This window comes from Vidua chalybeata, chromosome 14, assembly GCF_026979565.1.
Source record: "Vidua chalybeata isolate OUT-0048 chromosome 14, bVidCha1 merged haplotype, whole genome shotgun sequence".
Lineage (NCBI taxonomy): Eukaryota > Metazoa > Chordata > Aves > Passeriformes > Viduidae > Vidua > Vidua chalybeata.
In genome coordinates this window covers 3,797,984-3,812,476 of record NC_071543.1, presented here as the reverse complement: position 1 = coordinate 3,812,476, position 14,493 = coordinate 3,797,984, and the positions used below count along the sequence as shown (strand labels likewise).

Genomic DNA, 14,493 nt, shown 5'->3' with positions numbered 1-14,493 from the left:
ACGGGCGGGGAGAGGCCGCGTGGGGCGGAGCTACCCTCCCCCACCCTCTTTTTTTTGGGGTGGGGGTGCCCCGCCCTTGAGATTACATCATCGGCAGCCAATGGGCGGCTCCCCTCACATCCGGCGTTGCCATGGGAACGTGCAGGATTTGTGGGAGGGGGGGTGGACCCCAACTTGCTCCCACCCCCCCACACGGAGTGCACCCCAAAACCGGGGCATGGGGGTGCTGGAGGGCTCAGACCTGGGGAACTTGTGGCAGTGATGAGGGGGAGCAGAGACCCCCCCCACTTTTGGGGTCCTGGGGTTCTCCTGCACCTCCATCCACAGGTGCTGGGAGCAACCCCAAATCCGAGCACCCGCGGGGTCCCCGGGGGGCACTGCCTGCACTCCCCCCAGTCTCTGCCTCCCGAGCCTCAGGTAAGCCCCCCAAATATATGGGGTACCCCCTCAGCACCCCAGCGGGGTCCCCCAGGGTGGCAGGGTCCTGGCAGAGTTGGGGGAGCCGCTCCAGGGGGCTGCAGCCACGGGGGGGGGGTCTGGGGGTCCCCTGGCCCCTTCTGGGGGGGGTCTGGGGGTCTCAGGGAGCCCCTGGCCTGGGATGGAACTGCCAGTGGGAATCCACCTCCCACTCATCCCCCACTCCCTAAATCCCACTGGTTTTCCAGCCTCTCGTCCCAAAGGGACGTGGCTGCTCCCAGTGCTGTGTCCCCAGTCTTGGGGTGTCCCCAGCCTCAGGGTGTCCCCAGCCTCAGGGTGTCCCCAGATCCCCACCCTGTGCTGAGTTTGCTGGGGCAGGCCCAGCCCGGGTTAATCACCCTATAACCCCGCAAAGGCAGGAGCCCCACCCCCAGCCCTGACCCAGCTCATCCCCAGGGATGGGAAATCCTGCGGATGGGGATTCAGCCAGGTGACCCCTACTCACAATGTCCCTGCCAGGGGTGACTCGAGGAGCAGGTAATGACCACCAAGGCGGTGACCTTGGCACACACAGAGCTCATCCAGGGGTGAGGAGGGCCCCCCGTGTGCCCCCCACTTCTGCCAAGCCACCACACCAGAACCAGCACCAAACTGACCTTGATTTGGCAAAGAAAACCCTTCCCCTCCCCAGGAAACACCAGGGAAGCACCAGGACAGGCTCAGGTAGAGACCCTCCCTTGGCCAATGTCCCCTGGGGACATTCTGGTCCCCTTTTGGGGACCAGAAAAGCTTTTGGGGGATGAGTGGGCCCTGTACGCAAAGGCTCCCCCGCCCCAATGTCACCAAGCTGAAGGACCAGCAGCAGGCACAGGTGACCTCCGAACAAACACAGAAGAAAGGGGGGAGCAGGGCAGGGGTTCCCCCCAAGGTCCCCTCTCCTGCTCCCCAAGGATTGATTTGGGCAGGGAATGATGCAGATGCTCCTCACGAGGTGTCCACAAGGCACAATTCAGCAGTGACAGTTCAGGGTGACTTTGGAGAATCCATGACCCCCTGGATGTGTTGGAGGAGCTGGTTCCAGCTGGAGAGCAGCGTGCGACCACCACTGCCCCATGTCCATCCCCCCCCAGCAGCTCTGGGGGACAATTCTGTGCCACAAAGGAGGAAAAACAAGTGGAAACACCCCCAGGGAGACCCTCAGGAGTTCTTGACCCTACACAGCTCATCCTGGGAGAAACACCCTGGGGCTGACCCCACTGGAGCCATCCATGCTCCAAGGCAAGAAAGAAATGGTCAAAAAATCTGGAAGTAGCTCTAAGACAGCCTCAGGGAGCACAGCCTGTCCCAAGGAAACTCACCCCAGGCCCCAGAGCAGCTCCAAGGGGAAAATAACTGGGCCAAGGGGGGATTTATTCAGGATCTTAGTGACACATGGCATCAAGTTTCTCCTCATTTCAAGGTCAAGTGGTGAAGGAAAAGGCTGGAACACGGCCACCTCGTCCAGGTTTGCGATGATGTTTGTGTGAGAAACACCTGGAGCAGGCATCATTTTTTTTTTCCTGAGGGAAGGAGCTGCCAGAGAAAGTGGGAAGAGTTTTCCTACCAGAGGGTGGAATGAGGGTGATGAGCCTGATTTCCCAAACCTCGCTGCTTGGAATGGAAGGAGCCAGAGCAGCTACCAACCCCAAAAAGGCCTGGGATCTGCTTTGGGAAGGGACAAAGGACACACCTCGGTGCTATCGGAGCAGGCAGGGCAGGGTCTGACACAGGCACCTATGTTTGTCACAGGCTGTCACTCGATGAGCACAGTGGCACCTTGGCCACAGCAAAAGGACCAGGCTAATTCCCACAGAGCCCCCAGACCCATGCACTTCAGGAAAAGGGATTTGGAGCGGGAAAACAGCAGAACTTTACCCCAACCCCCACTGGGTCACTTTCCCAGGAGCTCCAGCTCAGGATTTGGCTACTGACAGCTCCGGCCACTTGTCCCTCACAGCTCTTTGTCACCTGCCCCACACTCCACATTCCCCCTTTGGCATGATCCCACTTCCATGTGCTGCTGTGGTTTATTCCCTAAGGAAACCCAGGGCAGCTCCAGTCACCATGGCAATGAGCAGCATTCCCACCGTCCCTCCTTCCCGGCTCCCAGAAATTGCCCAAAGCTCCTGCAACTGTGGCCTCTCCTGCTCTCCTGAAGCCCTTCCCAGTGGGATGGGATATTCCAGAGGCTCCAACACCCACATGCTCTTGCTCCGAGGCAGGGTTGCAATGTGGGAAGCTGTGACATTCCCAGCAGGGTCTGATCCCAGCCACGGAGCAGCTCCACAGGAGAACAGCAGCTGTGCCGGGGCTGTTCCACGATTCCCACTCCAGGTATTCCACACCTGCACCCCAGCGAGCACAACCTGGGCCACGTGCCCAGCCCATTCCCAGCTCTGCAGGGGCTCCTTGGGAACAGCTCCTCTCCCACGGGGACGATTCCCATTGGAACTCCCCAGCCTGAGGCACAGCAGCTGCCGGGTGGGCGGTGCGAGACGCGGGTGTTGAATTCGGGAGGATGGAGTGGGGCTGGGAGCTCTTGTGCAGAGCCCCCAGGTTCTCCGGCCCTTTTAGCTCCTCGTTCCCACTCCTGGACTCACCCCCGTGGATTTCTCCCTTCCCAGTGGGTGTGTGGGCAGGGATACAGGCACGGAGGCACCACACCCTTTTTTACACAGTAATTTGATGCAGCAAGAGAGAATAAAGGGACGGAGATGCTGCCAAGCAATTCTCAGTGAAACTCTGGAATGCTTTCAGCCAAATCCCCCCAAAACCACTAATGGAGCCATGCAGCTCCTACAGCTCCTGCTTCCCAAAGCTGCCCTGGGATTTGGGAGAAAGCAAAGCCACTTTGCAAAGCTCTCAGATCTGAAATCCCTGGTAGCAAAAATTTATTTCCATGACCAAAGATGAGGAGAAATTTATAAACTTATTCTAGCAACCATTCAAGGAAACAGTAAATATCCCATCAGTCGGCAGCCAGGCATCCACCAGGGCTCTGCCACACCCCCTGCGGGCACATCGCCTGTCCTGCTCCTTCCCCACCCTCCCGTGCCAGGGAATTCCGGGAAGGTCCGCAGTGGATCCAGCCAGCCTCCAGCTCTAGTGTCCAACATGATAAGGAGAAAAAACAAGCAGCACACTCATTTCAAAGCCCAACAAACACATGGACAGTGTTAGATTCTCCTAAAAAGAAGTAGTCCTGATCTGTTTTTTCTCCCCCCAAAGCCCCAGTGCCAGGGATCAGCGCATAAGCAGGCTGTGTTTTGGTCCATCCACCCTCTCCAGCTTCTCAAAGTGTTTCCTGGCATTCCGGATGTTGATCAGCGTGGCCGCAGAAGCTGTGACGGAAAAGGAACAGGGGAGATAAAAAGAAGTTAAAAAGGGTGAGAGTCACCACGGCCTCAGGGCTGCCTGGCTCCAACAGCTCTGTCTGCAGGGCCTGGGGGCATCCTGCTGCTCACAAGCCAGGCAAAATCCACAGTGGGATTTTGGGCTGGGCAAAACTTAGGGTGGGAAGGGCTGGGTAAAATTTCATGTGAGATGGACTGGCCAAGGTTTAAGTGGGATGGTCTGGGTAGAATTCAGTGGGGGAAGATCTGGGATTTAATGTGGGAAGGTCTGGGCAAAATTTCAAGTGGGATGGATAAAAATTAAGCATGGGAAGGTCTGGGCAAAATTCAGCATGGAATGGTCTGAGTAAAATTTAATGTGGGAAGGCCTGGGCAAAGTTTAGTGTTGGATGGTCTGGGCAAATTTTATGTGGGATGGTCAGCTGATCCCAGAAGAACGTGAGGAAAAGCCTCTCCCAGGCAGAGCTGCTCATCCCAGAGCTGCTCCCCAGCCCAGCAATGCCCAGCTGGTGCCTCACTGCCAGGGATCCCCCACTGTCCCTAATTCCCCAAGTGAGGAGGGCAGGGAAACCACAGCAGAAGGCCTGATGAGTGCTGTGCAGTGTCCCTGGAGCCCCTGAGCTCCCAGCAGGAATTCCAAGAGCTGTGTAAACAGGGATCTGCTCCCAGGGGCTGCGGGCTGGCAGTGCTGCAGCTCCTCCTTGGGATAAATAGAGGCTGCTAAAATTAGAGCCTGTCCACCCGAGACAGCCCAGGCAGCCAGAGCAACACCCAAACATGAGCCAGCTCTGCTTCCTCCCCAAAAATCACTGGGGCTGCTAGCTCCCAACTGCCCAAAATAGGCTTTGGGCACGACCTGCTCAGCCAGGTCTGGTTTGGTGGCTCCCTGTGGCAGCAGCACCAGCTCAGCTGTGCCACCACCTCTGCAGGGTTCTGCTCACACTCAATCCCTCTCTCTTAATCAGTTCTGTAATTAAAAACTCATTTTCCAAGAGAAACATGGTTTAAACTGGACTAATTCCACTTTTTTGAGGTTCTTCTGGTTTTTTTGGTTTTTTTTTTTTTTTTTTGGTTTGTTTTTTTTTTTTTTTTGTCCCAAGCAGGTTTCTCTTGGCTCTAACTTACGTATGGAAGGGTCTGACATGACCACCATCACATAGGTGTTGGATGTGAAGATGTCAATGAAAGCAGCAAAATTGGAGTTCCTGACCTCCATGCTCTGGAAAGAAGCTGCCAGCTTACTGAAAAACAAGGAAATAAAGGGGAAAAAAAGAGTGAATGAAGAGCTTTTGTGCCCACATGGCCAAAATCCCTGATCTGAGCTGTTGGGAACAAGGAGGAGCTGGAATTCCCACTTGGCAAGGTGTGGTTACAGCAGGGCTTTGGCTGGGCTTGGTTTTAAAAACTAATTCCTCAGTTTGGGGCCAAATGAGAACAATATCAGTTGATTGTGCATTGAATGAAGGAAATTCCACACACAAGCCCCTTGACCAGGCCTGCTCCCTATGGATACCAGGGCTCAGCCATTCCCAGCTGGACACTCTGAATGAGCAGCAGAAAACAGGCATAAAATGGGAATATCTGGAGACATCTGAAATCTGTAGACATCCCCAGAAACTTCTCCATTTTATCCAGCTCCACACACCCTCAGAATTAACCTGGCAGTGGAGCCTGAGGGCTGTGCAAAGCCAAGCTTCCCAGTTTTCCACTGAAAATAGGGATAAACACTGTCTGCAAGCCCTGTCCTCCCCAGGCAGCCCTGTGGGCCTGGGCTGGAGCAGAGCTCTCCATTCCCAGTTTCCAAGAGAAACACTTCTGATACTTCTGCCCTGGAATTCCTCTGCTTTGATCCAGGAGAAAGAGGCCTGGAATAAAACAGCACCAAAGCTCTCCCACCATGAGCAAAGGAGGAGTTAAATTAACATCTAATGATTTGTGTTCCAGCAATATTCCACCCTGGCATTCCAGCTGCTGAGGAGTGGGACTGGGATTCTCTGGAAAGCCCTCTGGAAAAAGCTGGAATAGCCCTGATCTCCCCAGTGCTGATGGGAGCAGCTCACCTGCAGCTCAGCTTGAACTGTTTGATGATGTTGCTGATCTTCTCAAACCTGTGCACATCCCGCTGCTCCTTGCACTGATAGTGAGAAATCACCTGGAGAAGGGGCACAGCCAGTCAGGGATTCCAGCACAGCTCTCCCACAGCAGTTCTGGGAATGGCTGGGGAGCAGGGCAGGGATCCCCTCTGCCTTTGGCTGACTGGATCTTGGGAAATGTTTACAGAAATTCTTGTGGGGCTTTTGTGGAGAAACTCAGTGACAGGATCAGCACACAAAGGATGGCACAGATCTGCCAGGTGACACCACTGTCCCCTGAGGCCTGAGGGCTTTGCGGCGTGGGTTTTACAGGCTTCACCTCAGCAGTAATTTAAATCTTGATCCCAAAATAGGTGGAAGCAGAGTAAAAAAATGTGTCCATCACCTCAGGAATGGGCCGAGTGCTGTGAGGGATTTTCCCTCCTAAGGTGCTGCTGGGATATTCCCCATCCTGCACAGGCAGTGATCCCAAAGCCAAATCAAGCTGTTCCTCCCTAAGAAAAGCAGCTCAAAGGCAGCTGGTTCCTTGGGAATTCCTTCTCCATGACTCCAGTCAGAGCAGAGGGAGCAGCTCTGAGTGCCTGGATGCCAGCACCCAGAGGATCTGAAGGGCTTTAGGAACCCTTGAAAACATCTCCATAAACATTCCCACCAAGCTCGTGGCCCCAGCCCTTTACTCCTCAGCCACATGGAGTGAGAGCTGCATTTCCTGCCCAAACAGCTCCATCCCCACAGCAAACCTAAAAGGAACCTCTTCAAAACCTTAGGCCAGCTGCTTTGAACTCTTCACAATCCCAAAATCAGCTCTCACTGGACATGTCAGGAGCCCTTGCACAGGGATGTGAAACTGCTCTATTTAGGGAGTCACATTTAACAGGTTTTTTAGGGTTTTTTTCCCTTAACCACCTTAAACCCATCACTTTTTAAGCTTGCCCAAATTTGCACAAGCACAGCTTTAGCCCCATTCAAGACTTGCAGTTCCCAGTGTTCAATTTCCTTCCTAAACTTCCCAGAGGAGGTTTCTTCACTACAATTTAAACACAATTTCAGAATAAAGTTTTCAGAATAAGATTTCCCAAAGAGATTTTCACAGGAAGATTTCCCTTCAAGAGAAGAGAGCCCTGGGAATGTTTAAATATATGAAAAAAGGGAGAAGTTTTGTAAGAAGTCACCATTGCACTTAAATTAAGCACACACTTTTTGTAGCAAAGATAATTTCTTTCAGTTAAAAATGTCTTTGTAACAATCACACTGTCACACACCCCAAGGTGGAACTATTCATTATCTCCAAAAGGTCAAAAAGCAGAACTGGCCAGGCATGGCGAGTGTTTGTTTCTGATAGTTTAAGGAGGGAAAAAAGTCATGGCTCCTTTCCCAAATTCCCTCCATCATTTCCAAATCACCAGCAAGGAAAACACTCCAAATAATTCAAGTATTTCCTTCAGCTCAGCAAGAGTTTGGTGTGAAGTGTGAAGAGCCCAGCCCAGCAATCAGGAATATGGACAAGTACCAAGAGTGGTTTCATCCAGCACCTCTGCAGAGGGATTGGGAGCACAAGGACCTGGAAAAGCATCACATCATAGCTGAGCCCCCATCCATGCTCTGGATTTGCAGAACATCAAAAATCAAAAGATATCAGGTCCAGCTCAAATGCCCCAGCAGGAGGAAGTGAAAAGGTTTGGTTGTGAAGCTACAAAAGGTTCCTGCCCTGTGCAGAGGGGGATTCTCAGAGCAGTCCCACACAATGGGGACATGAAACACTCCCAGAGTCTGCAAGAGGAAACTCCAACCAAACCTCAGCTCAGCTGTCGCAGGGGGAATTTTGGAATGTTCCTGTGGGCCACAGGGTCCCAGTAGCTGCTTTCAGAATCCCAAGGCCTGGATCAGGGCATTCTGCACTGGGGCTGGCACCTCCCAACTCCATGGAATCCCACAATGGATTGTGGGAAGGACCTCAAAACTCATCCAGTTCCAACCTGACACTTCCCACTGTCCCAGGCTGCTCCAAGCCCCAGTGTCCAACCTGGCCTTAGGCACTGCCAGGGATGCAGGGGCAACCACAGCTGCTCTGGGAATTCCATCCCAGTCCCTCCCCACCCTCCCAGCCAGGAATTCCTAATTCCCAAGATCCCATCCATCCCTGCCCTGTGGCAGTGGGAGCCATTCCCTGTGTCCTGTCCCCCCATGCCCTGTCCCCAGTCCCTCTCCAGCTCTCCTGGAGCCCCTCAGGCCCTGGCAGGGGCTCTGAGCTCTCCCTGGAGCTTCTCTTCTCCAAGTGAGCACCCCCAGCTCTCCCAGCCAGGCTCCAGAGCAGAGGGGAGGAAAAGGGAGGCTCCACCCAGGGAATCCATCCCAGGAACTCACCAGGAACGTGGCTCTCTCAAACAGCAGCACCTCGTCTGCCTCGATGATCTGAGCAAAGTTCCTCAGGTTCATCTCCAGCTGCTGCACGTTGGGGATCAGCTGATAGACAATGCTGGACCAGGCCTGGACATGGAGACACAGGAAGGTCCCATCAGCTCCCCATGAGAGATGTGCTCCCAGAGGGATTTTTGGCACTCCTGGATGCTGACAGCCTGGGTAAGGCTGAGAAGCTTCTCTGCCCTCCGTGCCCAGGTTCCAGAGGGAGCCCAGATCTGAAGAGACCTTTCCCTGGCTCCATTTCTTCTCCAGCAGGCACAGAAACTACAGTGCTGTTGAACAGACTTAAATCATCCCTGCTTTAAGTTGGGAATGCTTCTGTCTCCTTCTCCCACTCGAGTTCACAGAGATTTTTAATCCTGAAGAAGGTCAGCATGCAGATGGACACTTGGCAGCTCATCCCTGACCCAAACAAAGTTCCACCTTATCCCAACAGGCCAGGAAAAAGCCCAGGAGGGACTGGGGGATGCTGGGATCAACATCTGTGCTCATCCACACTCAGATTTTCCAAGCTCAGCCTCCCCTCCCTGCCCAGTTGCTGACCCAGGTGTGGGGCAGTGCCCAAACTCCCCCTTCTCAAGAACCAGGGGGATATTTGGGATGCCTGTCTGCCAAGTTCCTGGTATCTACCACAGGCTCCCGAATATTTAAAATTAATTAATTAAACCTAGGATTAATTTCACTGACATCCTGCAGAAGCAGCTGCTGCAGAGCTGAACACACCAGCAGCAGCTCCAAGGATCCTCCTCCTGCTCTTGTTCCCAGTGGGAAGGCAGATGTGGAGAGGAAGCTGCACCAACCTTGTAAAGTGTCTCATCCCAGATGGAAGTTCTGAAACAAACACATTCCAAGGGTCGGGAAAGGCGCTTCAAGTCTTCCTCGCGCTCCTTAAAAATCTGGGGAACAAAGAAAGTTTAGGGGTTGAGTGTAAATGCTCTTGTGGTTGCTGTATGGATTTATGAGATGAGTTTCACATGGATCTCTGGGATACTGCACGGGAGACTGGCCAGGAACCCTCCCCAGGGATGTCTTGCTGCAGAATCCCAAAATTGTTTGGGTTGGCAGGAGCCGAGGTGTGCTCTGGAACCAGGCATGAAAGGCTTTTCTTGTCCCTAAAAATCAGCACTGCTGTTCTCCACTGGATTCTAGGATGACACACTTTAAAAGAAGGCAGGAAAAGCTCTGAGAACATCTGAGAAAGCCTTCAAGGAACAGCCCTGAGGGGCTGTTGAGCTTTGAGCTGTGACCCACATGGCACAAGGGATGTGTTTCCATGGCAACTGCCAGCTCCTCACCAGATCCCGCTGGTCCTCCTGCACCAAGTCCATCTTGTGCACCAGGCAGAAGATCTTGGCATCGGGGGAGTTCTGGAGAATGGCCTCCAGGCAGGACTGGTAGTAGTGCATGTCCTTCTCCAGCTCCCTGCTCTCCACGTCAAACACGTAGATCAGCACCTCCACATTGCGGAAGATGTTGTCCCTCTGGCTGGTGAAGTAGTTCTCCATGAAGGTGTCCTGGCTGAGGGAGCAGAGCAGGAGACTCCCTTTAGAGCAGCTCCTGCCTGGCACGCTGGGTTTGTGGGACACTCCTCCTGCCAGGCAGGCAAGGCTGGGATTTGGAACTGCAGCCCCCACTCGGGAGGCCAGGCTGGAGCTGCATGCCCTGGGCATTCCCAAGGAAAGCTGGATGCTCCTGGAGAGCACCAGCCCCCCAGTCCCACAGGAAGCTGAAGCTTCCCTCGTGTCCTGCTGCTTCTGGCCTCAGGCTGGCTTTAAGGAGCCATTTGTGAAACCCCACAGCAGCAGGAAGAGGTGGCATGTGACCCAAAGCATCAGTACAGCCTTAAATCCCAGGATTTAAATCTCCTTTAACTCTGGCTGAACATGACTGAGATGATCCAGAGGCCATGGAACTGAGGAGGGGACAGCATTCCTGGAAAAAAGCTGCTTCCAGGAGCCACAGGATCAACCTCCAGCATGGCCTCTCTGCACAAATCCCACCTGGATGGAGCTGGAGTGAGCAATTCCAGCACCACAGGACAGCAGAAGGAGTGTTCCCTCGGCACCACCTCATCCCAGGGGGAGGAGAATCCACTCTGTTCCATCCCTGATTCCCCAGAGCCTCCCACAAAGGCTAGGAAAGGCCAGCAATAATCAGTACCTACCCTCCACAGTCCCACAGGTTCAACACCAGGTTTCCCAGGAATCTGACGTGGGAATGCTCCACGTCAACTGCAAAGAAACAGCAGGAGCTCACTGACTGTACCACACACCCAGGGCAGAGGGTGGGCAGCCAAAAATCATGGAAATCAGCATCAAATCATGGAATGGCTTGGGCTGGAAGGGATTAAAGCCCTCATTCCAGCCCCTGCCACCTTCCACTATCCCAGGTTGCTGCAAGCCCCATCCAGCCTGGCCCTGGAGACCTCCAGGGATGGGCATTCCTCACAAAGCAGCCCCAGTTTGTAAAATCCCACCAAAACACCATTTCCCAGAGGAATTCAGGCCTCCCTGCCCACTGCTCTCCTGAGAAGTGCAGCAAGTGTTCCCCTTCACTCACACATTCCCTGTTCCTTTGGATGTTGTAGGAATGACTCTGCAGGGCTTTAAGCCATCCTTAACAAAATAAACCAGGAACACAGAGAATGTAAACTTCAGGAGGAGGCCAAATTCATGGCAAAGAGGAAATGTACACCAATCCCTGACATTTAATCCTCACAGGCCCTTCCCAGTGAGAAGCATCAGATCCCAACAACTCATCCACCTCTCCCAGAGGAATCACTTCTTGCTCTTTCCCAACAAAGGCTTTGGAAAGGGAAAAAGGAAAGGCATTCATTAAGCCCAGTGTATCATTCTGCCAAAACCACAGGGGCATTGCAGGATCCCTGTGCTGGAGATCCCTGGATACAGCAGGAATGTTCCACCAACACAGAGGAGGCTCTGACAGGTGCAGCTGCACCAAAGGCTGCTTCCTGATCCCCAAAAAAGGGAGTTAAGGATAAAAGTTGAACAATAAAGCAGCAAAGAAAAGGGAGTTAAGGCCAAAAGTTGAACAATAAAGCAGCAAAGGCTGCTTCCTGATCCCAAAAAAGGGAGTTAAGGCTAAAAGTTGAACAATAAAGCAGCAAAGGCTGCTTCCTGATCCCCCCCAAAAAAGGAGTTAAGGATAAAAGCTGAACAATAAAGCTGCAAAGCCAATCCCAGTGCTGCCTTTCCCTTCCCTCCACTTCCTGCCTGTCCCAGGCTGATCCCGGCAGGGTGTGGCAGCTGGGAGGACCTGCACGGACACACCCGACCCAGGGATCGCTGTAGGGAAGGGCCCCGACCCTCTAAGGAGGGGGTTGGACCCCTGGATGTGGGAATGGGGCCGGCAGTTCCTTACTTGTGGCCCCCAGGCGCCGCGTGTCCCGGGCGATGTAGTTGGCAAAGATAATGGATCTCATGCTGGTCTTCCCAGACCCACTTTTACCCATCAGCAGCACCTGCACATGGGGAAAGAAGGAAAAATGAGCTTCCACAGAGCACCGAGTCCTTCCCAGCTCCCTCGAGCTGACATCTTACTGCCAAAGGCACTGAACACAGCACAGCTGGGAATGCACCAGGAGAGGCAGAGAGGAGCACGAGGGAAGCAGGACAGACATCCCAACCACTCCTGGTTGTCCCTGGGCCACGGTCATCCCACCTCCCTGCTGTCCATGGTGACAGGGCCATGGTCACATTGAACTCTTTTCTCCAAAAACGTGGACAGGACTTGGGAAAAGCAGGAGCTGCCTCCCCATTCCCAGCCCCTCCCACCTGATGGCTTGGTAGCACCAAAGGATTTTGAAGATGAGGAACAGCTTTGTCTCAACCCTCCAGAACAAAAACAACCCCTCAGCTCCTGGTTTTCCACCACAAACACTCTGTCCTAACCAGACAGGGGTGGGAGGGACCTTAAAGACCTTCTAACACTGCTCTTCCCACAACATGATTGGTTTTCTTTTCCCCAAATACCAGGGACATTCTCAGTTTCAGGTGACAGAAGAAAAAAAAAAAAAAAAAAAAAGGGAAAAGCAGGTGAGACAACCCAGGTCAGGGTCAACAGAGCAGGGGAGACCCCTTATGGCTCCAGTGACACCTCTCCAGAGGAGACTCTTGGCTCTATGATGCCCCATCCCTGCAGACCTCAGGGGAAAGAAGAGGCAGCCAAAAAGTAGGGAATGCAGGGGGTGGGGATGAGGGGATACAGTCACACCAGGCAAGGCTTTACATTGTGATCTAAAAATAAAAATTAAACAAAACAAACCCATCAGTGGCAGCCAATACAGCCTTGCTCACAAAACCCAGCTGTTAAACAAGTCACAAAGTCAAATCCAGCTCCTGGCAGCAGCCCTGCAAGTCTGCCGTCCAGGAGGGATTTCAGGAGAACAGCCGAGTGAATGCCTGCTCAGCCTCCCCTCCCCTGGAGAGCAGGGCAGGAGCTGCCACAGCCTCGCACAAAAGCAAGGCAGAACTCCCCAGTCCTGTGTGCTCGGGTCATCCCTGCAGCAGCTCCGGGCTGGGGGCACCCTGGCCAAAGGGAAGGCTCCAGGACTGGCAACAAGGAGTGCTCCTGGCCATTCCACATCCAGGAGGGCTGGGGAGGCCACCCTGGATGTTGCTCTGTCCTGTCCTGCCCCCTGAGCTGATCCCAGAGAACAGCCAAGCTCTTATTTCACAGCACCAGCACAAAATCCTAAGCAGAAACTTGATCCCACTCTGAGGCATGGCCCAATCAAGCCCCAATTCCCAAAGTTTAGGCTGCAGAGGCCTTGCAAAGGGGTCAGACAGCAGCATGGAGAGCCAGGCAGGGAACCCAGCCTTACCTCACCACGGAAAAGCAGCCAGATATTCCTTTAAGAGCTCTGGCTGTGCTCCTGCTGGGATACACCCCCACCCCTGCGATGCCCAGAGCTGCTGCTCCTTCCCCACTGTTAAATGTCATCCTCCCGGGAGCCCCGAGGGGATTCGGGGCTCCTGGGACACCTCAGGAGGGTGGCCCAGGGCCAGGGGAGGGACAGGAGCAGATCCTCCTCCCTGAGCACAGGGTTTTGCAGAGGGTTTTGCAACAGCGCCAGCAGCACCCGGGGAACAGCAACTACTGGGGAAGGCTTTGCAGGAACCCAGCCCATCCAGGCCAGGATTAAACCCGGTTTTAACGCCTGGCACTTCCAGCAGAGGATGCAGCACTGACTCCAAGAGACACCAGAGCCCCAGCCCGAGGGGTGGATACAACAAACGGTGTTCCTGGATGGGGATGGGGAAGGAAAACACAGGATCCTCCTCCCCGTCCTTACCTTTTTCTTCATGGCTGTGCTTGGCATCACACACCTGCAGAGAGAAGCCCACCTTGGATCGCTGCTTCCCACACGCACAGGCTCCGCTCGCCAATCCCAATGCCAGTGCCAATGCCACCCCCGGTACTGGGGAGGCGCTGACACAGCCCCAGCTCCCCTCCCCCTGCTCCGGGCCATGGGGAACTCCCACTGCCGCCGGGAAACCGCCGACGTTCCCGAAACCAACCGGCCCGGCTGGGATCGTTGCGGCCGGGCCAGCAGTCCCTGCGCAGCCCCTTCCCCGGCATGTCCCGCAGCCCCCTTCCCTCGGGATTCCCCGCAGCCCCTTCTCCTGGGATGTCCTTCCATTCCCTCGGGATTCCCCGCAGCCCCATCCCCGCCATTCCCCCGGGATTCCCCGCAGCCCCATCCCCGCCATTCCCTCAGGACGCTCCGCAGCCGGCCCGGACCCCGCGCCCCCCGGGCCGGGCCGCGCCTCGGTACCTCCGGCGGCGATGGGCGGCTCGGGGCTGGCTTGGGGGACGATGCCGGTGGGACCCCCGGTACCTCCGGCGGCTCGGGGGGCGCTGCCGGCGCGAGCCCCGGCAGGCCGGGCGGTCGGGGCGGCGCGGGGGCGGTGGCGGTGCCCGGCTCGGCGGGCCGAGGCGCTGGCCGGGGCTGCCCGGGCCTGTGGCGGTGCCCCCGTCCCGCCCCCCGCGCTCACGGGACCCAGCGCTCGGCGGCCGCCGCCGGTCACGTGAGCGCCGCCCCGCCCCCCCCCCGCGCACGCTCCCCCGGCGTCACGTGATGCGGGGCGGGCGAAGCCACCCCGATGTTGGGTGAGGGCAGCGTCTTTCTGGCAAGGCGGGGGCGTTTA

At 55.2% G+C, this 14,493-nt stretch overlaps 1 protein-coding gene and 1 long non-coding RNA gene across 3 annotated transcripts; one reads left to right on the top strand and one right to left on the bottom strand.

The window, feature by feature from the left end:
* The first annotated feature begins 328 nt into the window (after positions 1 to 328).
* Positions 329 to 5,088, top strand: LOC128795393 (uncharacterized). The gene is made up of 3 exons (XR_008433511.1): positions 329 to 417; positions 3,685 to 3,842; positions 4,913 to 5,088. It is a non-coding gene; the product is annotated as an uncharacterized LOC128795393 (long non-coding RNA).
* Positions 3,319 to 14,276, bottom strand: LOC128795392 (ras-related GTP-binding protein A). 2 transcript variants are annotated; one of them, XM_053956124.1, is made up of 10 exons: positions 14,121 to 14,276; positions 13,638 to 13,671; positions 11,705 to 11,804; positions 10,488 to 10,554; positions 9,619 to 9,841; positions 9,124 to 9,219; positions 8,267 to 8,389; positions 5,870 to 5,961; positions 4,935 to 5,050; positions 3,319 to 3,797 (listed from the first exon to the last, which is right to left on the bottom strand). In XM_053956124.1, the coding sequence occupies exons 2-10, from the start codon at positions 13,662 to 13,664 to the stop codon at positions 3,700 to 3,702; spliced, it is 942 nt and encodes a 313-aa protein (XP_053812099.1). In that variant the 5' UTR covers positions 13,665 to 13,671; positions 14,121 to 14,276; the 3' UTR covers positions 3,319 to 3,699. The 2 variants fall into 2 exon arrangements, with proteins under 2 accessions (XP_053812099.1, XP_053812100.1); XM_053956125.1 differs by having other exon boundaries at positions 14,184 to 14,243.
* Positions 14,277 to 14,493: the final 217 nt, after the last annotated feature.